General features: G+C 38.3%; 3 protein-coding genes across 5 annotated transcripts; 2 read left to right on the forward strand and 1 right to left on the reverse strand.

The window, feature by feature from the left end:
* LOC135681798 (glutathione gamma-glutamylcysteinyltransferase) lies at positions 1–26,651 on the reverse strand. Of its 3 annotated transcripts, XM_065196420.2 has the most exons (6): positions 26,426–26,651; positions 5,110–5,202; positions 3,846–4,183; positions 2,706–3,113; positions 1,671–1,916; positions 1–950 (listed from the first exon to the last, which is right to left on the reverse strand). In XM_065196420.2, exons 2-6 carry the CDS (start codon positions 5,121–5,123, stop codon positions 514–516), a joined length of 1,443 nt encoding a protein of 480 aa, XP_065052492.2. In that variant the 5' UTR covers positions 5,124–5,202; positions 26,426–26,651; the 3' UTR covers positions 1–513. The 3 variants fall into 3 exon arrangements, with proteins under 3 accessions (XP_065052492.2, XP_065052490.2, XP_088968064.1); XM_065196418.2 differs by lacking the exon at positions 26,426–26,651 and having other exon boundaries at positions 5,110–6,036; XM_089111938.1 differs by lacking the exons at positions 5,110–5,202; positions 26,426–26,651 and adding an exon at positions 4,844–5,033.
* Positions 14,069–16,954, forward strand: LOC135692977 (uncharacterized). Its single transcript, XM_065211334.2, has one exon. The coding sequence runs from the start codon at positions 14,069–14,071 to the stop codon at positions 16,952–16,954; it is 2,886 nt and encodes a 961-aa protein (XP_065067406.2).
* On the forward strand, positions 19,653–24,381 carry LOC135694138 (zinc finger MYM-type protein 1-like). The gene is made up of 3 exons (XM_089111937.1): positions 19,653–20,360; positions 20,995–21,195; positions 21,530–24,381. Exons 1-3 carry the CDS (start codon positions 20,048–20,050, stop codon positions 23,773–23,775), a joined length of 2,760 nt encoding a protein of 919 aa, XP_088968063.1. The 5' UTR covers positions 19,653–20,047; the 3' UTR covers positions 23,776–24,381.
* Positions 26,652–27,154: the final 503 nt, after the last annotated feature.

Consider the following 27,154-nt stretch of genomic DNA (forward strand, 5'->3'; position numbering starts at 1 on the left):
TTTCTTTTGATCGTATTCTTGAAGAACGATTTTCTTTTTCGTTGCTCCCATAACATCATAAACAATTTTAATCATCCTTTAGTTCGATCCAGCTTTGATGCAGCTTTGATGCAGTTTCATGCGCCAAACAGGTTAGAAATACTTTTAACGACGCCATTTCCTTCAAATCAATGGTTTTTCTTGCACTTTTCCCAGGTACATTGTTGTCCTTAAGAGCTATGAAAACAAGCAAACCCGACCAAGATTCTTGAAGAAGAAACGCTGTAGTTAGCGAGTTTGTATTGCCGTTTAGAGCATGATATCGATAACAACACGGGATGACATTAGCTTGGCTTTGTCGAGTGGCTGGAAGCATTTGTTTGCTGGTATTAACAGATCAGCTCGGTTATGCTGCATAAATCTTTGATTTTAACAACTCAAACATCAATAGCCAGAGTACTCTGCAGGTTCTTTTATTTCTTTGAAAGAAGCCCAGGTTACTCAAACATGATGACAAAACAGACATTTTCTTTTCTAACGATTTTTGCTGCAAGAACAACTGAACACGTTGAAAACAGTGGCCAACTGTCTCTTGAGATTTAGTATTTCATTCTTCAACAATTCTGTCCCTTGATTAATCATTTGATCAGCATATAGGCCTAAAGCGCTCCCGAAAGTGCCTTTTTCCTTGCAGTATGGCCATGACATCAACAAGACGGTCAAGAAATGAGCTGAAGTCACTCCATTCAACATCGAACAGTTATCAGAAGGTGGTGCAAAGTCTGGTGGAAGAGACACAATACCAACCTTGGAGAGATTACTGAATTTTCCAGCATTCAAATTGTTCTCTAGCGTTTTGTAAAGTTCTGTTGACTCAATGTCGTTGAGTAGTTGGCAGACAGCACAGACGTGATTACGAGAGACTTCATCACATTTCATGTCGATCTGAGTTGTCAAAACACAACAATCCTCTGTAAGAAAGAGTCAGTACATTTTCAATGCATGGAAGGAAATAATTAATAAGAGCTTGTTTAAGGGGGGGGTTAAGTTTTGGGGAAATTTAACTGCGAACTGACATTTTCAAAGACCATTCTCAAATACATTATAACACAAAACCAATACAATCAAGGGAACACGCTTTTCAAAATCAAGTATGAAATAATCGAATATTTGAAAATGAAATAAAAGGAGACCATGCAAAAAATGCAGTAAAAAATAGCCAACCCAGAGAAGGTGCTTTGGACTAAAGGAAAAGGGTGCCAGAAAAAAGAGGAATCTACAATCTTTGCCCTTTTAAATTCATTTGTATCCGGTAAAAACAAATAGATTCCCCAGGGAGAGAATAATCCAAAAGATATAATTTTGCTGAATAACGCCTTGGAACTTAAATGGAAAGGAAATGAGTGTGTCAAGAGATGCCTACTGTCCAGTGACGTAACGGACTAAAGTTACCTAAGCTAAGGAGCCCCAACCTTCGCTGGTATTTTAGATGTGATAAACAGGTAAAAGGGGCCCCAAGACTGTATGACATACCATTTTGAAAGAAGAAATCCGTTGTTTACCATTATATGTTTTGTCTATATTGTTATACTAATGTTTACAACTGAGGGGCACCGAAATGAAGAATTCATAAGTGTCCCGGCTGCCTATGTTACGCCACTGGAAATGTCTCAATAAACTGCGAAGCTAACCTGGTAATGTCCCTAAAACCTGCAAAAGCCCACTGATTGCTTGTCCAAGAATCATCTTATTTTCTGCAAAGTCTGCAACCACACCTCGCTTTTCTGCCAAAAGCTCGTTCCATTTTCTGATGCACTCTCTGACCCCTTTTCCAACAAGGTCCCCCTGAGTAACGGCGAGAGCTGTCGAAATTCTGAACAACAAAAGAGGTAAACGCCCTTCCTGCTTTTGCAATAATATGTAACCTCTCGGTAACCCTATCAAGAGAAAGTAAATAAAGTATACCTCAATACAGAGATAAAAGTTGCTGTATAAAAGGGAAAACACCCTGTTTGATCTACACTAACTTTTTAATAAGAAACAAAGGTCAAGTTGGGTACTCCAGTTTCTTAACGCTTTGGGAAAATTCAATACTTATTGTTTCTTGAAAGTTTCTAAATATGGCGTTATTAAAACTTGTTGGGCAGGGTTTTTCTAGCTGCAAACAGTAAGACTCATTGATGTTTCAATTGTTTTCAAATGCTCATAACATTTCTGTCAAAGGATTTGCTTCCGTTCTAATGCCGTTCTTAGAATTCTGTGACTTAAATTGGGAAAGTGTGCTTCATTCTTCCTGTCTAATTTTTTTGCCAACTAGCCTATCATGTTGAGTGATTTCTTAAGAAATTTCTAAGTTCTGGAGTTTTCATAATTCAATTGTTTCTTATCAATTTATTATTATTAATTTTGTTTCTTGTATAACTGCCCAGGACTTGTTTCTTGTATTTCTCTTCCTTATATTACAACTATCATCATACACATACCATGAAAATTCATAAATTTGTGCCTAAATGTTTTATTCTTTATATAATAGTAAAGTAAGCAATTGAAATCTGTTATTTCCTTTCCATTTTTCATTTCTGCTCTTCTTTTTCCTTTCTTTCCTTTTCTATAAATTTTTTCCTTGGTTTAAGAAAAGCTTCCAGTAGAACAATAACTTTATCATTTTCATTGTTGAAATATTCATATATGCCATGGGAAAAATAAGAATTTCAAACTTCTCATACCTGTGCTCAAATCCAGTTCTCTCATTGCTTTCACCAGAAGTTTTAGTGAGACCCAGTGAGGGGGATACTTGAATCTTGCAACATCTAGTATCAATACCAAATCCTGACCAGGATGGTACCCAGCAATTGGTGAGAAATGCCCCTCACCAGTCTGCAAAAGTGTTGATCTTGAATATGATGCCACTATAAAACTATCATCTTGCTGAGTGCAAATTTTGACCAGTTCACGAAAATTCTCCTCTAACATGTCCTCATTCCCTCTCACTGCATCAGCCTTTAAGTAATTGCAGTGAGCTAGACAAACAAACTGGTCAAAGTTGATTCCTTTTTCTTTGACGTGATCAAGGGGCTCACAGCAGTCTAACATTTCTTCATGGTACCATCTCCAACAGCCCTTCCAAAGTTTACCTAGCATGTAAAAATTGCATTTCTGAATTGAAATTTCTTTGAGAAAAGATTGGAAAAAGTATTCTATTCTCTGAATGTAAAGTGACAACACAGGAATCAAAATGGTTGGTTAGGATTATTGCAAATCTGTCCATAACTATGACAATTATTTCTATTTTGTTGTTGACTTGTCATTACAGTTGGATATTTCAGAATTTTACTGTTTGATGTACATATGCATTGATAAAATATAGCACTGTTTTGACTGTAATTTTTACACTTCACTCAAGACACAATGCTTAGGAAGTTAGTATGAAAATTAGTCTAAAATGCCACTTCACAGAATGTAGGCTTAACTGTATATAAAAAACCAATTAGCAAATTGATGACAAGGAAAGTTATCATCAAAACAAAGGTATTCACAGCCATAATTAAGGAATTTTTTCCAAGTCATAGCAGATAAATAATGATTTGGAAAACAAACAAAAACAAAGTGAGCTGTATCTAGAGACTTTCAAAAAATAGTAAACAAAAACTTTAACTGATGAGAATCAATATTTTGTGGAATATAAAAAGATATCAAGCATTTTTATAAACACACCTTTAATACAACTAGTATAAGCTTTGAAAGAGAAAATTATTGCAAATGCATAATAAACAGAATATAAACATATCCAGAGGAGCCTGAGCCCTTACCTTGTAATCACAAAATACTCTCATTTTCTAGGACTCAGAAAAAAGGTATACACATACCTGGGTCAACTTCAAGAGAGTTAAGTACCATCACCAGTGTTGACAGGCCGCAGTAGGCTGGCTCATCTTGAGTGCGGAACTGTGCTGCCAACCTGAAATAACTTTGCATGTGACCAGAAACAAGAGCTTCCTTGAATATTTCTTTGCCCTTCTGTGAACAGAATGAAATGCATGTTTCTGGCAGTGGCCTTCTGTAAAACTGTTTTACTGACACATCAAAACTTCTTGGTACTGCCATTTTTGCACGGTCTCTTGGCTTAAGATACTCTATCTGTTCAATTATGCTTTCCTCTTCCAATGCTGAAAATTTTGCCAGCTTACCAAATCGAACATAAAACCTACGAAAAATTATTGGATTTCCTTCTTCAGCATAAAAAATTCGGATAGTATTAATGTTCTAGATATGACGTCTAGACAATAAGGGCTGCAACATTGTGCTCTCAAGAATTACTGACACAAAAAATAGATGAGAATGCAGGGCTCCATTGATTTTATAAATTTGGCTTTACAGATCTCAAATATTTCCATTTTGGAAATCCTTTTTGCAATCATTTTAACTTTAACCATTTCAAATATTTGAGTTAGATTCCTAAATAATGGCAATATCATTCCTAACAAACGTACTGAGGGACATGGGTAGGAAAGGAACTTAAACTCTTTGAGACAGACATCAATCCTTTGATCTATGGGTCTTGAGTGCCTATTTGTAGTGAAACATTTCTCAACATTGCTGGTACTTTGGAAGAAAATACTAAATATTTACTGTACACGTAAAAGGGGTAACTTAAGACAAAGAGAAGGGTTTAGCCCAACGACAACCCCTACTTTCATCACTAGCCGATCAGTTTAATGAGCCCTACCTCAAAAGAGTTATTCGTATTTATTAATGTTTCTTTTCAAGGTTTTAATAAACCAAAGTTAACAATTTAGCCCCGCTCGATCTTATCTCAGTGAGACACATTGACAACGATAAACTTTGATTATCTAGGAAAACTTACAGGCAAAGCTTCGCAGATTGAAGTCAGGTACCAAGTATTTATTCACAGTGTTTTAGCTTGACGTTGCTAGACTTTGCTGAAAGGAAATTTCAGTGCTCTAACAGCATTAAGCCAACTTTATTGTTGTTCATTAACTTCCTCTTTGTTTTCTCTACTTTGTAAACCGCAATTTTCCTTCCAGTGAAGGCAGCCTCATTTTGGTTTAACTTTCGCGGGCCCGGGTGCGAGAAAATGCGTTATTTGGCAAGATTTTAAAAGGAACTCACCTGTGAGATGGCATGTTGAAAATCGTCCTTTTCTGCGGAACAGAAAGTGCCAATTCCCTTTGCAGCCGTCCTTGCTGGCTTCTAATAATATATCTGAGATGGGAAAATGTGTATTTCACGAGTTGCTTGCTCATGTTTTGACGAAAAATAAAAACCAGTCGACTATTCATAACTATCAAATAGTCACCCAGTCAACGCCACAGCTCTCAGGTGGCTCGTATTCACGAGGATCTCGTGAAAACTTGGTCTGAAACCACCCACCAAACTACAGCAAATATGTTCAGCAGCTGTTTCAAAAGATATTCTTATAAATTGACAATTTAATGTAGTTGTGGCGGCTTCAATATTTTCCATTTATCTGCATCGCATAAAATTATTTTCTTTTTGAACATCATAACTCGTGAGCCTACAGTTGATCAAACCAAAACCAGATCAGAATGACTTTTGAAGCACAATGTCCTTGGTTTGCAACCAACACACGCTCTCAATTTGTCTAGCCCTTGCATAAGCCTTGAAATGCTACAATTTGCAAACAAAAGTGTGGCTGGCCACCAATTATCTCTTTCTCGTTCTGATTTGAGGTGCAAAATCCTGTAGAAACGCCATTTTATAATCTTGCATTTGAAGCATAAGTTTTGTCCACAACAGCTTAGCAAACTGCGATAACTGCCATGTTGCAAATGATTCTTGTGGCGGTATTCACACTTTAGGGAGCTTGTGAGTAGAACCACCATAAATACTGAGGCATGCAAATGAGAAGAGATGCTTCACAAGCTCAAAACTTTCCTTTTGGCGAAGTATCAAAGACATTGAAACGATAAAGCCGAAATTACATTTTTCACCGGATGAGTAGTTCTGAGCAAAATAAAGCGTATGTCATGCAAAATCATTGTCAAACGATCTGTGCTTAACCCAATTCACTGTAAGAGATAAGAAGCGCAACTTCGGCGGGGGTGTTGGGGGTGTAGACCCCTTATTAAAAAGGCTCAAAGCCTTTTTAATTGAAAGGTTCAAGCATAGACTATGGTTCAAGATGCCCTTTCATGACAAAATGATTAAGTTTCCATTATAAATAGGATTGTATCAATGCTGCTACGTAGCTGCGTTGAATCATCCACAAAATGCTCATTCACTCAACGTACTTATTTGCTTCCATCTTTAGTCACAAATCCGAGTTCGTAATATAACTTATTGGCTTTGAGTCTGAGACATTTTCAATAACTATATTAACAATTATATGACTGTTCGAAAAGTTCTATCTGAGATTTCCATCGTTCTGAAATTGGAATGTAAGTTGTAACTAACATGGATAAAAAAAAGGAGTCAAGGACTCACGCCCATAAAGAAAGAAATTTTATAGCAACATGCTCGACACCCTTTTTATAAGACCACTAAATAGGGCACCGAGGCTTGATTATTCAAAAAAAACGACGTAAGAACATGACTAGGCTCTATTGCAATGCAAGAAGAAAAGACGATTTGTAAATTGTTTTTCATTGGTTAACCAAATAGAGAGGAATTTTTGCTGCTAAAACTTCTGATTGATTAAGGTTCCTGACTGCAAGTCAAAGGGTCGTGGCTCGATTCCCAAACATGACAATCTTTCACTTAGAGTAAGGAGAGTCTCCCAGCCGTAGGAATCACGAGGTGTGGTCACATCGAAAGGAAGAAGGACCAAGAAACTGGTCGCTAAACACAGCTTTTCAGTGCTAGGTAGCCAATAAAAATGGAAACACTGCCGTTTGTTGGTTATAGAAACAATTCATAATGTGTAAACAGGGCCTCTGACGAAAGGGGGGCCAGGGGGCCTTGGCCCCCCCCACTTTCTTGCAAAAGAATTTTTCAAAATCTTATGTTATGGGTGTTAAATTTTCCCTTGGCCCCCCTACTTTTCAACCTTTGTCGGAGCCCATGGTAAATGTAGCAAAATCAATGTTGAATTAAGAACAACATTAAGAACACCCAAACCTCGAATTATAAAAAAAGGTACTAGAGCATCGGAAAAATTAGAGCTCTACACTCTGAAAAAGATCGCACAAAGATTGTGGAAAGAAAAGAGATCAATCTGCTGTGTTTACCCTTTTATTCGGTAGTTTTAGTTAGTTGTGATTTAGCTTTGATTGAACGATTAATATCAATCTTGAGTTCATGAAAGTGTTGTCTCTTTCAGATTATAGGCCTTAGGGCAAAGGCGCGTGTCCCTCGACCCTTTCGTAAAACACGTACAAGTCACCTGCCCCTGATTTATTTATAATTGAATACATGATCCATGGCAGAGGTAAGCCTAATACTATCAAACTTCACTTAGTGTGGACAATTGGGCAAGCATTGTCGTCTTCTCATTCAGGAATTTTAGAACCTGTTTACATAAAGGCAAAAGATCCTGATTTGTGTAGAAAGAAAGTTCGTTTCCTCTCACGGACTCTTTAACTAGGTGAGTGGTTAGCGGTCTGATAAGTAAACAAAGAACCAATCAAACGTTGAATTCTTGCTCTCGAGCTACTTTCGACCCACACCTGGATATGATACTCCAGCTTACTTTTGGTCATTATCCGACGTTTAAACACTTAAGAGTGTAGGATGAAACGTGCTTCAGTATGCTATATTTCTGCTAGTTAGTTACATCTTCAAATTTTGCGGTACCAAAAAAGTGGACAGCTGCTAGCTCTCTGTAATTGCATGCGTAAGAATCACGAGGTGTGGTTACATCAAAGAATGGAGTAGGACCCGCTTGATGAGCGCAGCTTCTCAGAATCCTGGAACTGTATCCTGAAACTACCTTCGAAAGCTAGGTAGCAACAAATACACAAAAATACACTTTTCAACATGGTATTTAGATTGGCTGAATAAGACGGTAGTTTTCAACGTGGTACTTCCTCCACCCTTTTTCTATAAGGTACTTTATTAAATCATGATAATTACAGAGCGTCACGGTCAACTAATGCTTTAGCAAAGTATATTATCCTTCTTTAAAAAGGCTTGAAACACGAGTGTCCCTCTAATTCAATATCTTTGTGAACCAAATTGGCTTTCAGTTTCACGAAGGCAAACGGACAGCGGACCACACTTTTGCACAGAAATTTTTTTTGACAATGCATTTAAAAAACATATGAAAGAGGTATACCAAATATTCATAGACTTTGGACAGGCATAAAACGCAATTGATAGAGACAATCTGCTTCTCAAACAAGAGGAGAATAACATTCAAGATCTATTTGGCAAGAATATAAGGAAGATATTTGAACAGACAAGCTATTACATAACAACCATAGGAAGGTTCTTTTAACCAGCTCTGTGAAATTGGCCTCAGACAAGAGTACGTTTTGGGCCCATTACTCTTCATTGTCTACTTTGATGGCATGAAATATATATTAACTAGACCCACTTGATGACCTAATCGTTCCGTCAAGCACATCTGAAGATTTACAAACTCATTTAAACCAATGCTATTAACATTGACAAATCAAAAGCATCATTTCCAATGCGCAAGAAAGCCTGTAACAGATTTAAGACTGCAGGCAAAGACTTTAAATCAACACAACAACATCGTTACGTAGAGACAGACATATCAGCAAATGACAGCTTCATAGCTGCTTAAATAATTCTTGAAGAGAAGGGTTTGAAAGCCATCTACTCTATTGCTGACACCCATCTCAAATTGCACCAGAAACCAGGCAAAGCTAATTTAATATTATATCTACATGTTAGATGCTATGGCGAGGTTCTGCTGCAGAATCGCGACACTCACTCGTCAACCTGGCATACAACTGCAGATAAGAATGCTCCCTGAAGACATAATTATTATTCAAACTCAATAAATTTATAATGAATATTATTCAAAAGGAAACTTTAAAAGTCAATAGTGCAATAGAGTAAACAAAAATTCAAATGACAGCAAAAGAAACTCTAATTTACCAATGTATGAATTTTTCGAAAAGGACTTTCGAGCGGAGACTTACCTCAACCTCCCTTAATTCAAAGTCAAGAAGCGTATAGCGAATCGATACTGGCAGACACCAAAAACAGAATTATCAAAACGAAATTGCGACATGTGTGAGTCGGTTAATGTTGAAAGTGAAAAGAAATTCATTTTCTGAATGAATGTGTAATAGTGCTAGTTTGGATTTCGTTTGTTTTGCATCCTGTAACCTTAGTAATTTTATCACCGTTCGCACATTCGATTGTTTATAATTCCTTTTGTTTTCTAATTGCACCTTTAGATTCATTAACTATTTCTTTTGGGATTGTAAGGATTATTATTCAGTTTATGTAATTAATCTTGGGACTAATATATTTTGTATTCATTATTATTATGTAAATTTACGTAGCTATGTAGCATTACAATAAGTTCTTGTTTAGTTATATTTTGGGCGTGTTACATATAGAATTAGTTTTTGAGTTCGTTGGAGTTGGAGTTGAAGTGGGAAATGGAATTCGGTTAAGAGCGATTAGGTTAAGTTTTGATATTTTGTATATTTAGGTTCTCGACGCTTTATAAATGTGGCAAGATGCTTGTGAAAGATCTTGTCGACATGAAGTATGGATTTATAGAATACGTATTTTGATTTATGGAATCGCGCGAGATAATTTATTGATTGTGCATTATTATAGTATAGTTTGAATGGACAGTGCTTGTGAAAGACTGTGCCTGTTAGAGAAACATTGTGAAGTTTATAACCTTTCGCGGAAAGATCACATGATCGGAAGATGGACGTTTGAAACATTATTTATTTGTCTCTTTGTCTCAATTCTCATTGAAGGACTAGTTTATATCGACGGTAACGATAGGGTGGATGTATTCATTTGGCAAAATAACCCTATTACAAATGAGACGCTCTTTTCAGTGCTAGCAGAGACACTCGTAGCACACACATTCAGCTGCGCATTTGTTACGAAAGGAAGGAAATTAGCTACACGAACGCCTTTCCCGCGATTTATCATGGAACCGCATGTTTATTAATCAAGGTGGTGTTTTCATTATTCTTATAGCTTTCTAACAGCTCAATATAGGTCTGATTTTTAACACATTAAATGTTGGGAATTTCTCTTGTAATTGCCGCCTGTTTAATTGACTCAGAACGTTTGCACAAATACATTGTAATCAGGGACGGACTTACCAGGTGGTGTAGAGGCTGCGACACCCCCCAATATATATTTGTGTTTTCGGTAAATCTTGCCTTGATTCAGTAAAAAGGATCTCATTCACCGGAAGGGTGTTGCACCAATATCCAAACATTATTTAGCAGCCCCTAACCCTTGTCGCTGATTGCACCATGGCATGCTCCTGTGCATGGCATGCATTAATCTGCTCCTGTTTGTAATAACAATTTTTTAAAGGCAGATAGCTGGAACACACTTGCTAATGGTTTTGCGAAATTAGTTTTTAAAGTGCGTGTATGTGTAAACCACATAATTTTTCTCATAAAATGATAAGATACGGAATGTTGTATTGATTGATGATTGCCTTACTTGCAACACACCTTATTGATTTGTTCGGGCTTTTTCAAAAATATTGTCATGCCAAAATATCGGCAAACAGAACAATTTCTCAGAATAAAGATTCTGAATGTGCGACAAAAAATCTTTCCCATTAACAGTGACGTGCTAGGGATGAGATCGCAGGGGGGGGGGGCAAAGAGTCAAAATGGTGCCCCTCATTTAGCTATCTTCAAATTTTCCTTCAAAGCTGGATTTTCCAGGAAATGTGCAGAAAAGTACAAGAGCTCGGGAGCAAGCAGATCTATATCTATCTATCTTTAATAATAATAATAATGGAAACTTTTCATTTTGAATTCCTGTTAAAAATACAATTACAAATCTCACTATTACAAGGTAATTTGTAACTGGCTAGCCTGTGTTTACAAAATAAAAACTATTACATCGTAGTAATGAGAAAAAAAAAAAAAAATTGTTAAAAGGGGTGTAGCTCTGGATTAGTCCAAGTTTTGTTTCTACAGCAGAATATATAGTATGTGGTGCGAATGGAGATGCTTGTAAGTTTGGAGATGAGATAGCGTTTCTGTTGATGATCAATGGACAAAGAGTCACACATGTCGATGAATGAGCTGCAGGAGTCGCCAAAAATACCAAGTGAACTGATGGAAAGATTGACAAACGAGACTGACTTAAACTGACGTTTTAAGTCAGATACGAGGGTGGCATATTTCCCTGACTTTCTGACAGCATTGCAGTTGAGATTTGTTTCAAAGCCTATGGTTAGCTCTAAAACGTACAGACAGTTTTCCTTAGTTTTGAGAAGTAAGTCAGGGCGTAGTTGATCTCCAGTTATGATAGAAGGGGAAAGAAAGCCTGGTAAATCTGCGTAGAGAGAAGACCCATTTATTGCTTGGAAGGAAGTGGCTAGAAAGTTTAATGCAGAATTATGACGCCAAGTATAGCGTCCTTGGTCAAGGTACACTTTGCATCCAGCAACAACGTGTAGAAGTGTTTCTGGAAGAAGACAGAATTCACAGTCAGATGTTTGACTAAGGTTCCATTTCAGCAGATTTTTACGAGTTGGAAGAGTGTTGTTAAGATACTTGATGGTAAAGTTAAAGATGTTACTAGGCAAATTGCTATGTGTACTTGACCAAATACCGTTCAGCTTTTCCAGTGAATGTTTCAGTAGGAAGGTAATTGTGGCTCCCTGAGATGTTAAGTTTTGGGAGAGACGTTCTTTGTTGTCTGATTTGACAGCCTTTAATACCTCTTTAGTATTACGATAGATGTCGTACTGTAGGTTCGTGCCATGACTGGTGTTTTTCCATAGGGTTTGAATGTCAATATTAGGAGAAGATTTTAGGGCATTGCGACAGACAGTTTGGCATTGCGTAAATTTGATAGAAGGCAGTTGTAGATTTAGGCCAAACTGATTTTTTGAGAGGATTATTCCACTCAATGTTGCAGAAACAGGAAGATCAAGCCACTGGCGAATGTAATTGGAAACAAGATTGTCTAGGTTTTGGACAACCCAGGTCTTTGGTAGATCTGCAACAGTAAAATGCCATGAAACTTTTGACAGAATATAACGATGGTATAATAGCAGTTTGTTTTTAGGATGGAGAGGTAAGTCGTCAATATCCTTCATAAGAGTAGAGAAAAGAGAAACGAGTTTAGATTTATGATCTTGGTTACTCATTTCAAAATCAAAGAAACGACCAAGATACTTAAAGGAATCGCCATTTTTGACAGCAGGCACTATTTGGTTACAGATGAAAAGTTTCGGTTGAAATTGGAGGGATCGCGTAGAGTGTTTCTTGACACCAAAGGTAACACATTTGTCAACCCTGACAATGAAGTTTGCCCATTGGCACCATCTGGTAAAGCAGTTTAATAAGAGTTGGTTCTCCTTTTCTCCACTGGTAACAACAGCAGCATCATCAGCAAACTGAAACCAGTGTACTGGCTGAAACATGCGGTCATTACCATCATGGGGGGAGAAACCAAGCTGCTTATATTTATCTGATTTGATGTATTGTATGAACGTGTTGAAGCAAAGGTTGAAAAGAAGGGGGCTAAGGCAGTCACCTTGCAATACGCCGCGGCGAACGGGAATTGCAGGGGTTTGGAATTTATCAGTTATGATACAGGTCTTAAAATCTAGATATAAGCTTGAGATCAATGATTGAATTTCCGAAGGTATATGATGATAAGCAAGAATAGCTGGTATCAGCTTGTGGTGAACTTCGCCAAAGGCGTTTTTAAGATCCAGCAAAGATACCACTAAAGATCGTTGCTTAATGCGAGCTTTATTTATTAAATGGCTCATCATTGCTGTGTGCTCTAATGTACCTGATACTTTTGAGGTGAAGCCTTTTTGGATTTGGTGCTCGATGAAGCCATTGTGTTTCAGAAAAGTGAAGATGGAGTCACGTAAGCAAGAAGTGAATATTTTTAGGGGCACCGATTCTAAAGTGATTGGCCTGAAATTTGATGGATCGTCTGTGCTGTCTTTTTTGTGAATCAAGATAGTGGAGGCCTTTTTCCATTCGGATGGTACCTTACCTGAAAGCCAGACAACACGAATTATTTCAGTAAGAAAAGAACGAAGATAGGGACTTCGTTTGAAACAGATGATGGATATCTTATCAAGAGGACAGGGAGAAGTAGAAGCTTTCATACGCCTTATGATAGAAGTAATGGTTTTGTAACTAGGTGGCTCTAGATCAAATGAATAAGATGGTTCATTGAAAGTAGGGATCCATGAAGGAATGGTGAAATGTTTGTTAGGGGCGATGGCAGAAAATGTTTTGACAAAGTATTCGGTACATCCTGCAGCAGAAAAAGTTGGAAGAGCTGAAGTTTCATATTGTAGAGTGCGTTTGACGTAATTCCAGAAATTTTTGGAGATGTAACGGTCGTGGTTTGTTATACTGGAAGATTTAGAGGGTGAGATGTGTTTTTTGATTTTATTGCGAAGAAGGTTAGAGACAAACTTAATTTCAATTAAAGGAGCATTAGAATGTTTCAAAGTTCTGAGTTCTTTTTTCAAATTCTTGGCAGTGAAATTGGAGTATTTTTCTTTGAGATCTCCGTTGCAGCATTCCATTGTTCCACAGGTTTCTTTAAAGTAATTGTAGATGATAATAATAATAATAATAATAATAATAATAATAATAATAATAATAATAATAATAATAATAATAATAATAATAATAATAATAATAATAATAATCGTCCTGGGTATGACGTAAAACTGCACCCGGTTGTGGAGTTTCAACGTGGGAGAATGAGGCTCCCCTTTGCCGCAACTACCTCCAGGTCACCCTTGGGCAAGGTGGACTACCTGTTAGCTCTCCCCGAGACCATGAAATGCCGGGTTGACATCCGGCGGGGGCTAGTCTGTCTCATGGGTAGGGGGGACTCTTTAGCCTTGGTCGGCAACCCCCCTAGTGATGGTGTCACAAAAAAAATACCAGTTGGGAACTTGCTACAAAGAACGACCTCTTTTATGAGTGAGATGAATCAAAACAGTGATTTAGATAACAGCGTAAAGGAGACTGGAACTGATGGTGAAGGTCTCTCGCTCGGCAGGTGTCCCATGGAGGAGCAGCGTGGGCCCGGTCGTCATCCTACTACTGCCAGAACTGGATGGTCGAAAAGTATGAATGTAGCAGTAATGGAGTGCTATTTTTTGAGTAAGCCTGTAAACGATGACGGAAAACCAGTGAGAGGCTATAGACGCAGAATGCATAACATTTGGAGAGAGAGACATAGCTTCAATCTGACTGAACAGAGATTATGTGACCAAGCTCGCATGATTAGAAAGAACGGTTGGCTGACTCATGTGGAATTGGAAGAAATAAAAAGAAGAGTTACAACAGAAGAGGAAGGGGTGATAGATGATAGTAGCGTTGGAGAGGAGACTGTAATTAATGAGATACCAGTGACTGAGCCTGAAATAGAACCTGTGGTAACTTTCCTGGAGAGAAGTGAGAGAAGCGAAGCGAATACAAAAATGATAGAAGAAATTATCGAAATCATGAAAGAAGGGAACATAAGTCAATCACGAAGTCTGAAAAAGGCAGACAGAAAATCTGTGAATGAGGCTGTTAAGGAGGTAAACGACGCCTTGATAAGCATCAGAACGGAAAACATAACTGACACAAACAAACTGATCAGTGCTGTTGCATTGTATGTTGCGAGGAAACTAGGCATAGGGAAACCAAAGATAGAAAATAAAACAAGAGAACCATGGTGGAAAAGAAGAATAAGCGAATCTATTAATGAACTTAGAAAGCACATTAACATACTTGAGCGCGAAAAGAGAGGTGAAGTATCGAAGAAAGGGAAATACCATGAACTGTCAAAAAAGTATAACATCACGAGAAAAGGAATCTCTACTGTAATTGAAGAGTTGAAACAGAGAATGCAAGCCAAGGCTTTCAAACTAAGAAGGTACGAGCAAAGGACGCGACAATACCAAATTAATCGAATGTTTCAATATGACCAAAAGAAGGTATATCAACAACTACAGGGTAAAGACAAAAAAAAGAATACAACACCAGATGCAGATGAAAGTAGAAAATTTTGGTCGAACATATGGGACAACGAAACACAGCACAATAAAAAGGCTAAGTGGTTAGAGGAGTTAGAAAACAACAAACCTAATCTATCACAAAATGACATTGAAATAACAACTAGAATGGTAAATCAGCAAGCCAAGAAGATACCTAACTGGAAAGCTCCTGGCCCTGATGGAGTCCAGGGGTTTTGGATAAAGAAACTTACATCTCTACACGAAAGAATTGCTGCCCAACTCAATGATTTGATAAATGATGAAATAGAAATACTCTCGTGGATGACCACCGGCAGAACTGTGCTATGTCAAAAGGATCCAAAAAATGGCAATGCAGTGGATAACTATAGACCCATATCCTGCTTGCCATTAATGTGGAAGCTGTTGACAGGAATCATCTCTGGAAATGTCTACACGTTCTTGGATGAGAATGAGATGTTACCTGAAGAACAAAAAGGCTGTAAAAGAAATAGCAGGGGTACAAAGGATCAGCTTCTGGTGGATAAGACGATTCTTGCTGATTGTAAAAGGAGGCATAAAAACTTAGCCATGGCGTGGGTTGACTATAAGAAAGCCTACGACATGGTTCCCCACAGCTGGATAATAGAATGTCTAAGGCTCTATAGAGTATCAGACAATGTTGTTAACTTTATAGAAAGATCGATGACCAACTGGAAAGTACAACTGACATCGTGTGGGGAAACTCTAGGGCTTGTAAATATTCGCAGAGGAATATTCCAAGGAGACAGCCTATCACCACTTTTGTTCGTCATTTGCATGATACCCCTTACCGAAGTCCTCAGAAAAGTCAAAATGGGATATACATTGGATGGTGTTAAGATCAATCACCTGTTGTTCATGGACGACTTGAAGTTGTTCGCGAAAAACGAGAATGAAATTGACAGTCTAACATCTACTGTCAACCTTATTAGTCAAGATATAGGAATGGAATTTGGGATAAAAAAGTGTGGTGTTGTGACCTTAAGAAGGGGAAAATTAACAGGAAGTGCAGGGATTGAACTTGTCAATGGGGAAAAGATCAAGGAGGTTGGTGAAGAAGGATATAAGTATCTGGGAATAACAGAGTTGGATAGAATAAAAGAAGAGGAGATGAAGAAAATATTTCAAAGAGAATATTTCAGAAGGGTTAGACTTGTCATGCAGTCAAAACTCAATGGAAGGAATAAGATTAAAGCAACAAATACCTGGGCAATCTCCCTGATGCGCTATGGAGCAGGAATAATTAAATGGAGAAAAGACGAGCTAGAAAGTATGGACAGAAGAACCAGGAAATTAATGACAATGAGTAAAGAACTTCATCCTAGAAGCGATGTAACAAGAATTTATGTTAGCAGGAAAAAGGGTGGTAGGGGGCTGATAAGTTGTGAGTATTGTATTGAAAATGAGACAAACAACCTAGCTTGGTATGTGAAGCATGCTAGAGGCAATATTATGTCAAAAGTGAGAGACCTTGGGGCAATGAATACTGAGGAGGCAGTAGCACCGAATGAACATAAGAATGAGACAAAAAGGCGCTTGGAGAAACGATGGAAAGATAAGCCGATGTATGGGCAATTTACTAAGAATACTGACGGAATTGATTGGGAAAAAAGCTGGACATGGTTAAGGAACGGAGATCTGAAAGAGTGCACTGAAGCATTAGTGTGTAGTGCACAGGAGCAGGCGCTGCGCACTAATTATACCAAGCACTACATTGATAAAACAAGTGATACGCCTTTATGTAGAATGTGCGGTGACAAGGGAGAAACAGTTAGTCATCTGGTGAGCGAATGTGCTAAACTGGCACAGACAAAATATAAAAGATGACACGACAATGTGGCAAGGTATATTCATTGGTTGTTAGCGGAAAAGTGCAGATTTGAAAGAGCCACAAAATGGTATGAACAGAAACCTGAAAGAGTTTTAGAGAATCACAAGTTTAAGCTACTGTGGGATTTTATGATTCAATGTGATAGGGTTGTTGAAGCTAGAAGGCCAGACATTGTTGTCGTTGACAAGGAAAAAAAGGATGTGAAGATAATCGATATTGCCATTCCTGGTGATAATAGGGTAAAAGGTAAAGAACAAGAAAAAATTGAGAAATATCAACCATTAAATAAAGGAGCAAATCGGAAATCTGTGGAATATGAAGAAGGTGACAGTCATCCCTGTTGTGATTGGGGCATTAGGGTGCATATCATATTGTTTTGAAGAGCACATGGAAAAGATCGGAATTGATGTAAAGTTACAGGTGATACAAAAGACAGCACTGCTAGGAACAGCCAGGATTTTGAGACAGACATTGTCTATGTAAACTTGAGATGACAGAATGGGACCTTTGTCAGCTTGTTGCTGACTGCTCCCTCCTATATTATCCGGACCAATTAACACCTAGGTGTCTGTGAATCACTTAATTAGCCATAATAATAATAATAATAATAATAATAATAATAATAATAATAATAATAATAATAATAATGATAATGAAAGAAAATATGAAAGAAAATAGAACAACAAAAATAGTCTGCCTAGGCATTAGCCAGCAGTATAGTGGACACAACAAAAAGCAACAGAAACAATTTTGACAATAATAATAATTCATTTATTTACAGTAGGCGTTCTTTACAGTAGTAGCTAAACGATAAGCTAATTAAAGCCTACTATTTACAGGAATAAAAATGATAATATTATACAGTGATATAAAAGCTATTTAAAGAAATAAATTAAAATACCTTAGCGTACTTTCGTCGTATCTTTGGTCTGAAAGACCTTCAAATGAGGGGGGATAGGGGTAATCATTTACAGAGAGGACGGTTTACAAAAAATTTTCCTGAAAAGAATTACCTGATATTCTTTAGTTGCTGACACCATCCTGCGCGGAATACATTGTGTCGATTCACAACATCTATCTGCATAATTATATCAGAACTTCCAACTCTTTAGATCTATATATCGGAACAAGCCCACGATATAACTGTACTGTCCGATGCCGCACCATGGTTGCCGCAGAAGGAAAAAAACTTTCGAGTTTTGATGCTTCTAGTTTGCTGGAAAATGCATTTTTTGAAGAAATTTTTAGCAATGCAAGCTTTCTCTGAAACAAATATCCACATGCTGTAAGCCATTCAATGGTTTAAATCGATTTTCTGGTGCCATTTTTAAATATTTTAGCTTATGCAACATGATTTTCTTCAGATTGGGGCATAATCGCTGCGTTGTCTTCCTATCATTTCTTGCCATTTCAGTGAATCAAAACTCCTTGCACTCTCCCAATTATTGTATGTGATGGTGTCTAATCTAAATTTCTAAGGCCAAGCTCAAAATTATCGGCGGTTTCCTCAAAAACACCCCGCAATTCCTACCTTGGTACGCCCCTGGTATCTACATTGTACAAAAATCATTTATATATAGAGTGAGATCTTGAGATGTTATTTGATGATCGCATTAAAGTTCGTAAGAAAGAAGAGGTGGTATGTTGCAAGGTTTGTTGTAATTAGCGTACGTCACGTGTTTTTAGACCTCTCAGGATCTATCTTACTGATTCTTTTTAAACTTTGTATTCCAGAGAAAACACTGAAGAAAAAGTCATTTGAGCTTTTCACATTTCATATTATTCAGCAAATCACAGCTGGGTTCGCACAACCACCCCCAGTTGCACGCACGCACTAACAAAACTTCAACGTTCTATATATATACTGTAAACTAATTAATCCAAAATAAACTACCAATGACGATGCTCTATTCAATTTACGTCAGTTGGCTCAAACGAAAGTGTAATTATTATAATCGAAGCAATTAGAAAATATGGTAAACAGAAAAGCTGCGTCACCAAGTCATAAGATACATTTTAAGGCTTAATTACACTAAACCAAAACCTTAATCGACTACGCAATGAAAATTTACGTGAAAACCCGAACAACGTGAGGTTATATAATTTCTGTTTGTAGTTGTTTTGTTTTGAATTGAGAATGGAGTTTTGTTTTGTACTTGTTGAACAGAGTTGAGGAGTTATGTTGCAAAAGAGTTATGTTACGTTGAAGAATTATGGACTTCAAAATATGAACTAAGTTTAAGATACGAAAGTTATTATACAGTTAAGTTTGCGTTGTATATATTATCCTTTTGTAAATAGCCTTTTTGAGTTGAGAAAATTATTGGAGTCAAGTTTGGAATTGGGTTGTATTTCGTTATGTGTTATCTGCTAGGATTCCACGAACCAGGGTGAAGAAACACATGTTTAAATAATAAAAACAACCCAGATTAAATTTCACAACAAGGTTATCGTGAATTGTTATACAGTGTCCGCCTTTAGTGCCGTCTAGTTCTTTTATGTATATTGCCCTCGTTTGCTAGCTATTTGGCTGGGGCGCCCCTTTAAGTTGAAAATTCATTTTGGCACCCTTGATATTTGATCAGCAGAGGGGGGGGGCAATTGCCCCCTTGCCCCCTGCCAGCACGCCACTGCCCATTAAAATACAAGAAAACCTTGTATTTTCCCATGACCGACAACAATCATTTAATTAATTTTTTAATATACAGTGTCAGTGGTGGCGCCAGAGGGGGGGCAGGGGGGGCTACAGCCCCCCCGTCGGAGGAGGCTAGCCCCTCCGTCGGAAGATAAATTATGCTTGAATTTTTTTTGTCGGAGCGAATTTTTTAAGTTTTGGCGGAAATAGAAATTTCTAAAAGGACTGTTATCAGAATTCAGGAAGCTCATCCCAAAACAACTCATCGACACATCAATTTCATGGTAAATAATAATCTGTTATAAGAAGTTTGAATTGGTTGTTTAGATGTTCAGTACCAGGTGTTTTCCGCATGCTGTTAAATTTGATCTTATGTTATGGATAGTGCAGTTCGTCCAAATCTTGCTTGCTATAACCAACCTACAACATCGGAATATTTTTGTGCGATAGCGATATGGCAACAAATGTTACCCGTTTCAGTGTTAGATGTAGTATATGTAATGACGTATTTAACAATGATTACGCTGCCCGCCACACGAAGTCCAAGCACAAAGATTTGGCTGCAATGGGAAGGACTGCTCCTACGACGGCAATAGTTGAAACGGACTCGCAGCAGAGAAAAATAAAAACATTTTTTCAATCAAAAGGCGGTACTTTTCCAAAGAAACGAAAGGTTAATGATTTTGAAACTGAAAGAACAACAGAAGACCCCGAAGAACAAGAAGTTGAAATTTCGAAAATTCAAGACGAAGAGCAAATCGAACGTGGTATGTTATACGTTTTAATATTTAAGTCCTTTTAATACGAGGAAAAACACTTAGCAAAGGGCTTCAGCCATAAAAACAATCAAACTCATTTACGTAGTAGCTAAGCCATTTTACCCCATCCCAACCATACATATTTGTAGTGTTTTGCTTCTACGTACACGTTTTTTTATTTATAAGAAACTTGACTCAAGCCCAGAGTACTAATAGTTTCCAAATTTCTTATTTTTTACTATTTTTAAGGGAAACCATCTATTACTATTTACGATAAATCCTTCTAGTTTTTTTTATAAACAAGTTCCTTATTAAGAAAAAAACGTGTATTTTTATAGGAAACCTAGCTCTCCAGAAATTAAAAGTTTCTTATTTTCGGACCTATATAATATGGGATTTCACTGCGACTGCGACATATTTAAACAAATATACCTGGCTATGACTGGATGAGGAATAAACCTTGTTAGACGTATAAATTTCTTCGTTTTATTTACAAATAAAAATAATTTTTTGGATGATTTTGATATTAAGAGTCACAAAAGATTGATTAGTAAAAATGCCTTTTTGTCCATCTCCCAGGAGATATTATAATCTTTTTCACACATGTAAAACAGGGTAGTAAATCATTTGTTTAAACTTCCAGGTACAACTTCTAGCTTGGACCCCGAAGTCACGAATGTAGATGCTGACAACTACGTCACCATTTCGGAAGCCGAACAGTCGATGTCGGACATTGTGGAAGCAGCAAATGAAAGCGACAGCAACGAGGATATCGAGGAAAATTTGGAACAGTTGGAACTCGAGTTGGAAGATGAAGTTGATCCTGCAGGATTATCAGCCGAAGGTATACTAACTAGCTATCAGATATAATCGTAACTCTCCATTAACCAGCGGCGTAGGGGGGTACTAAAAAGTGGAAGGGCGCGTGAAAAAAGGGCACCTTGGTATGTAATTAAGACGAAGGCAAACCCTGCTAGAAGGGCACGGGGGCATGCTCGCCCGGAAAAGTTTTGCATATAAGCAGCCACTTTGGCTCCCATAGCCTCTTTCGCACTAAAGCTCAAAGAAAAGTCTAAAACAATGAAAAGAGGCACTTCTCAGATATAAAATAGGGCACTGCCAAGAACTTAACAGGAAAAAAGTTTGCAAAGTGTGATGGATAATTTTTTTCGTTTTAGCACTTCAAGGAGATTCGAGAGGACCGCAACTTACACTATCCGTCGCTGGCCCCAAGGACATATCCTCAACCAAAGACGGCGGACCTGTGCAGCCTCGTAATATTTCCTTCCCTACACATTTGATTGGCAATCAGCATCGCGCATTCACACCTTTGCTGTATGAAAAGTATCCCTGGATTGAGTATTCGCAAATGGAGGATGCCATCTTCTGTTTCCACTGTCGTAATTTTTCAGAGAATCGGAAGGATCCAGCGTTTGTTAGTCAAGGCTTGCGCAATTGGAAAAGATGCTATGGCACCAAAGTGAATGATAACAAACTCTTGCAACATCAAACCAGCCATCTTCATGCCCAAAGTGTAGCTGCTAAAGCGCACTATGAAAACGTTAAGTCTGGAAATTTTCAGACCATTGCCACACTTCATGATGCCGCTTATTCGAAACTGGTTAAAGACAACAGGCATTACATGCGAGTGATTTGCGAAGTCCTGCTTCTCACTGCTCAGCGGAAGATTGCCCAACGTGAGACTGGAGGTTCATTTCGTGTTGCCGATATAAATAAAGAAGCTCTAGACTATGGACCTTCTTGTGGTAATTTTCTTGCGATACTTGGTCTTCTTGCAAGGCATGACCCAGTTGTTGCTGACAAAATCCGCACTGGCCCGAAAAATGCAAAGTATACTCACCACAGCGTACAGAATGCCATCTTAGACATTATGAAAGACATGGTTCTTGAGCAAATAAAAAGTGAGCTCAATAAGGCTCAGTATTTTACCGTCCTTTCAGATGAGTCTAAAGATAGAAGCAAAAAAGAGCAGCTTGTTGTTGCAGTCCGTTACTGCTACGAGAATGCCATACATGAGGAATTTATTGGCATTGCTGAGGCGCAAAGTTTAGATGCAGATGGTCTTTCAGACACAATAATTGAACGATTGCAACGCATCGAAGCCAACATGAAAGCATGCGTGGGGCAAGGCTACGATGGAGCTTCTGTTGTTTCTGGTCACCTGAATGGCGTTCAAAGGAAACTTCCTCTGAAAACCGGTGCTGAAATGGCTTACTACGTCCATTGCTTTTGTCATCGATTGAACCTTGTGATCGTCGATGTTGTGAAATCAATCAGTTGTGTGGCAGACATGATATCGCTATTCAGAAGCCTGCATTCTTTTCTGAGCAGCAGCACCGTTCATGTACGATGGGTAAAGGTCCAAGAGGATCACAAGGTTCATGTGATGGAAATTGGAAAAGTTTCTGACACGAGATGGTCTTGCCAGGCGAAGCAATTCAATGTTTTCTGGGAGCGGTTGGATATCTTGGTGGAAGTCCTGCAGGATGTGATTGACACAGATACGAACCCCGGTCGCAGAACAGAAGCTACTGGTTATCTTCTGCAGATTGACAGGAAATTTGTGAGATACCTGTTTGCCATCCGACACGTCTTGAACAAAGCCAAATTTGCGTCTGACATGTTGCAGAAACCCTCCAATGATTTGAGTCAAGCCATTGATCTCATTGCAACATTGAAAGATGAACTGGATGACTGTCAAAGCAGGGATAAGATTCAAGAGTTCTGGGATACTGCCGAAGAAGCAGCGGATCGCTTGGAATTGCCGGAAGAAAAAAGACCACCAAGAAAGAGGGCAACGCCTGCTTCTCTTCGAGAGTTTGTTGTGGAAGCATCTTCAGAGCCTCAAGTAGCAAGCGGGTTTGATGGCTACGTACAAAATGTCAAAGAAATACTAAACAGAACAACTGCAGAACTTTGCAAGCGGTTTGACGAAAAAAACATAAAGATCATGAAAGGCATAACTGCATTGGCCCCCAAGTCGAAAAGCTACTTGGACCCAACAACTCTTGTCAATTTTGCTGAGCTTTTTCAGTCTGAAATTGGTGCACTACGCAGTGAAATTGCCACATTTAAATATATGCTCTCAAGAAAAGAAGAAAAACACCGCCCAAGCACACTTCTGCAACTAGAGGCACACTTGGAAAAGCTAAATGAAGCTTTCTTTGAGCTGCACCGGCTTGTATCCATCGCATGCACTTTGCCAGTCTCTTCAGCCGAATGTGAACGCAGCTTCAGCTCTATGCGCCTCATCAAGAGTGATCTGCGCTCACTTATGAAGGACGAGCGTCTAGACAGTCTGATGATGCTAGGTATTCATCGTGCCCGTGGAAGTGCTCTTGACTTGGACTCAGTAGTAGACAGATTTAAGGCTAAGTTCCCGAAGAGTAGAATTGCTCTGTGAAACAATTTTGATTCTTGGACTTGAATTTTCGATATGTAGAAGTGCGTATTCCACCGCTTAGGTCTGTTCCTATAAAGTTACGTTGTGTTCCAGTTTTCCTTAAGTTCAGTTGGTTGCTTTTTATTTAAATTCATACTTTCCAAAGATAGGCCCTACTTGAATTGGCAACGTTTGATGAGTTGTAAAGATTTAGAGTAGTTTTAAGCTTATCTAGAGGCAGCTTTCAAAAAAAATTTCCAGGGACGCCGGAGAAGGGGGGCGCGGGGGGGCAAGCGCCCCTCCTGCCCTTTGCTAGGAGGGGCAAGGGAGGGGGCAAACGTGCCCTTAGTAATATGTCAAAAAACGTAGTAAAAAACACGATTACACCATTTTGATAGCATTTTTAGCCAATCTAATGGGTGTAGCCACCAAAATTTTCCCGGGGGAGTACCCCCGGACCCCCCGAATTTTCGGCTCGCAACGCTCGCCTTCGGTCTCCAGTACCCTTACAATTCCTTGTCGCCCCCTAGCCCTATCGTTCTCTAAAAAAATTAGCCCCTCCGTCGGAAGTGCTAGCCCCTTTGTCGGAGGAAACCTAGCGCCACCACTGTACAGTGTAGCAATCTTTCGTTAAAGATATATCCAAATTGTTGGAAACTCATGTTATTTTCAAGCCATCTACAATATATATAATCTTGTATTGTGCTTTATACATAAATAAAAGGAAGAAAAACCAAAGATAGGTGCTTCTGTAGACTATGCGAAAGCATTGGTGACATGTTGTTGAAATGCAGAGTTGCGAATGTGGCAAAGATGAGAGCACAACAGAGCGAAAATTCTATCAAGGCCACATTTGACGGCATACCGTAAAAACCAGACCCTAAGACCCTGAGACCTAGGACCCTAAAGTACTAAAATAAAAAAGGACCCTTAACACCACAAGGGTCTTCACCCCGATAAGACAATAGTTGATCAAGGTTGATTGTCATCATCGCACCATGAGGACACATAAACTGTCAAATGCGCTTTTGCTCCTACTACGGCGTTCTTCCGCACATTATTCACATCACATCAGCTGCTGTCTCCAAATGAGTCTGTCATGGAGTCAGACAGTGACAAGGAAGTTTACGGCAGCCTTTTGGGCTTCTTCTAGTTTTCTTTTATTTTGTTCCCTTTTAGAGTGGTTGCCACAGAACTGTCGATATTTTCCTGCAAACTTTGCACAAATCTTTATATTAAAAAATGTATCCTGAAAACCTCTGCCATTGGATTTTAGAAAAATAATTAACAAATAATAGATTAAATTTATTTTTATGCAGGAATTTGTGAAGCTGACCTCTGTTAGTGGATATCAGTTCCAGAATCATTTCGTCTATTTTTTCTAATTTCGCCTCTATTTTCAATGGCATCTAGTTTTTTTTATTACTGATTTCCTGAAAGTGCAGCCAAAAAAATAAGCTTTAAAATTTGCTTTAAGACATTTGTCGATTAAAAACATTTTCTTGCGTATAAGAAACCAAATTGTCTTATTAAAAAGTTTCAAGTTTCTTATATGCGGCTACATACAGTTTGCTCTTAGATATGCCAAAATTTAAAATTTCTCACCAAACCAAATTTACAATAGCGTTTTTATAGGAAACTTATGTTTACACACCCCACGATTTGCCAATAATGCTATTTTTTCAGAATAGGGAGGGCAGAATCCAAAAAAATCACGCAAAAGCGACAAGCAGCAACTAAAGGAAGTGCAAAGAAAGTGCCTGCATCTTCATCTCTGACACAGGCCTTGATCTTGATCTGTGTCTCTTCTTTATGGTTGACTCCAAGAGGTTAAACGACTTTGAAAGATCTTCAAATTCCTTGTCACTTTCTGACTTATTTGAAGGCAGCAGCTGATATAGATAATATGCGGAAGAACGCCGTAGTTGGCACAAAAGCGCATTTGACAGTTGGTATGTCCTCTTGGTGCGATGATGACAGTCAACTGCGATCAACTATTGTCTTATCGAGGTGAGGACCCTTCTGGTGTTAAGGGTCCTTTTTGATGTTAGTACTTAAGGGTCCTGGGTCTTAGGGTCTTAGGGTCTGGTTTTTACGGTATGCCACATTTGACGTTCTGATATAGCGTCCGTAAAAATTCGTTGGAAGTCCGCCAGCAAATGTAGATGAGAAAAACAACAAAGAAAAATTGAAAACGATGTTGTTAGTAAAAGACAGTAGATTAGTAAAAAACGAGCCAGCAATATCTAAACTCGACAGAGGGACTCGGGACTGACTCTAAAAGTTAAGTACTATATGGTTCAGTGTAGAATGCAACAATGCATACACATTACATCTCTGCTCTTTTCCTACCATTTTGAGTTCGTTATCATTGTCATGCAGCAATCCTCAGTATCATTGTTATTGTCATGCAGTTCTGATACATACGAATAGTATCAAATCTAGGGTAATTTCGAAGCTCTCTTTTTTAGAAAATATTACCAACTCATTGAGTAATTGAAATTATTCAACAGCTCAGGTGAAACAACATTAAAAAATGACATTTTGCACTGTCTTTTTGCAAGACGATGGCAAGGAGTTACTGCAACTTTTACAAGAACCTTTAGGCCTAAGAAAAGCTCTGAGTACTGGCAAAGGGATTCAGCTAGTGGAACTAAAACTATTGACTTACCTCCCTTTTGTAGAACTTTTCTCGGTGGATAATTCTCTCGTGTTTCGTTTCCATTTGTTGATTGGCGCTTGTATTTCTATCTTGTTTTGGTGCGGTTTTTAACCGCTTTCCCTCGGTTAACATTTGCTTTTTGCAAGTCTTTCACAAAGTTAAAGGTCCATTATGATCTTTTTGTTCGACAATGGTACGTTATGTATACATATATGGAAAAACAAATGCCCACTGGGGAATCACATTGACTTACCACAACTCCCAACCAAGGGGCAAAGGTCCCATGGGAGAATGGTAAGCAGCGCTTCCCTTGTGAAAAAAGATACACAAAGAAACAGCAAATGCTGTTTCACAACATGAACCAAGCATTATCGCTAGTGAATTCGCAAGAGTATGGATTGAATACAGTAAGCAAGGCACAGTATTCTGTACACAAATCAGAAGAGACAGGGTACAAACCATAAAGGGTTTTCTTAAAGGGAATACTAAGGAAGTGCGGGCAATCCCAATACAGCATCGTAAAAGTTAAGCGACAATACACTGTTACACTGGTACACAATTTAACCTTAGAAATAGGAATGGGCAGCAGTTCAAAGCCTACTCCATGTTGGTGTTGGCAAATTTGTTTCTTGCAAAAAATAACTGAGCGTACACATAATTTTTCACATAAAACTGCAAAGAATAACTCGAAACCCGGATCGCCAAAATGTTAAGAAAATGCCGTGCTTGAAAATGCAC

The sequence above is a fragment of the Rhopilema esculentum genome, chromosome 12 (assembly GCF_057945365.1).
Source record: "Rhopilema esculentum isolate cy_ngs chromosome 12, ASM5794536v1, whole genome shotgun sequence".
Classification (NCBI taxonomy): domain Eukaryota; kingdom Metazoa; phylum Cnidaria; class Scyphozoa; order Rhizostomeae; family Rhizostomatidae; genus Rhopilema; species Rhopilema esculentum.

Coding starts and splice junctions, on each gene's coding strand:
- LOC135681798 (XM_065196418.2), bottom strand. CDS start 5,279: ATGAATAGTCGACTGGTTTTTATTTTTCGTCAAAACATGAGCAAGCAA. Junction 4,184..5,109: donor TTCAACATGCCATCTCACAG/GTGAGTTCCTTT, acceptor AATTTTTCGTAG/GTTTTATGTTCGATTTGGTA. Junction 3,114..3,845: donor CTCTCTTGAAGTTGACCCAG/GTATGTGTATAC, acceptor TTTACATGCTAG/GTAAACTTTGGAAGGGCTGT.
- LOC135692977 (XM_065211334.2), top strand. CDS start 14,069: ATGAATCAAAACAGTGATTTAGATAACAGCGTAAAGGAGACTGGAACT.
- LOC135694138 (XM_089111937.1), top strand. CDS start 20,048: ATGGCAACAAATGTTACCCGTTTCAGTGTTAGATGTAGTATATGTAAT. Junction 20,361..20,994: donor CGAAGAGCAAATCGAACGTG/GTATGTTATACG, acceptor TTAAACTTCCAG/GTACAACTTCTAGCTTGGAC. Junction 21,196..21,529: donor TGCAGGATTATCAGCCGAAG/GTATACTAACTA, acceptor TTTTCGTTTTAG/CACTTCAAGGAGATTCGAGA.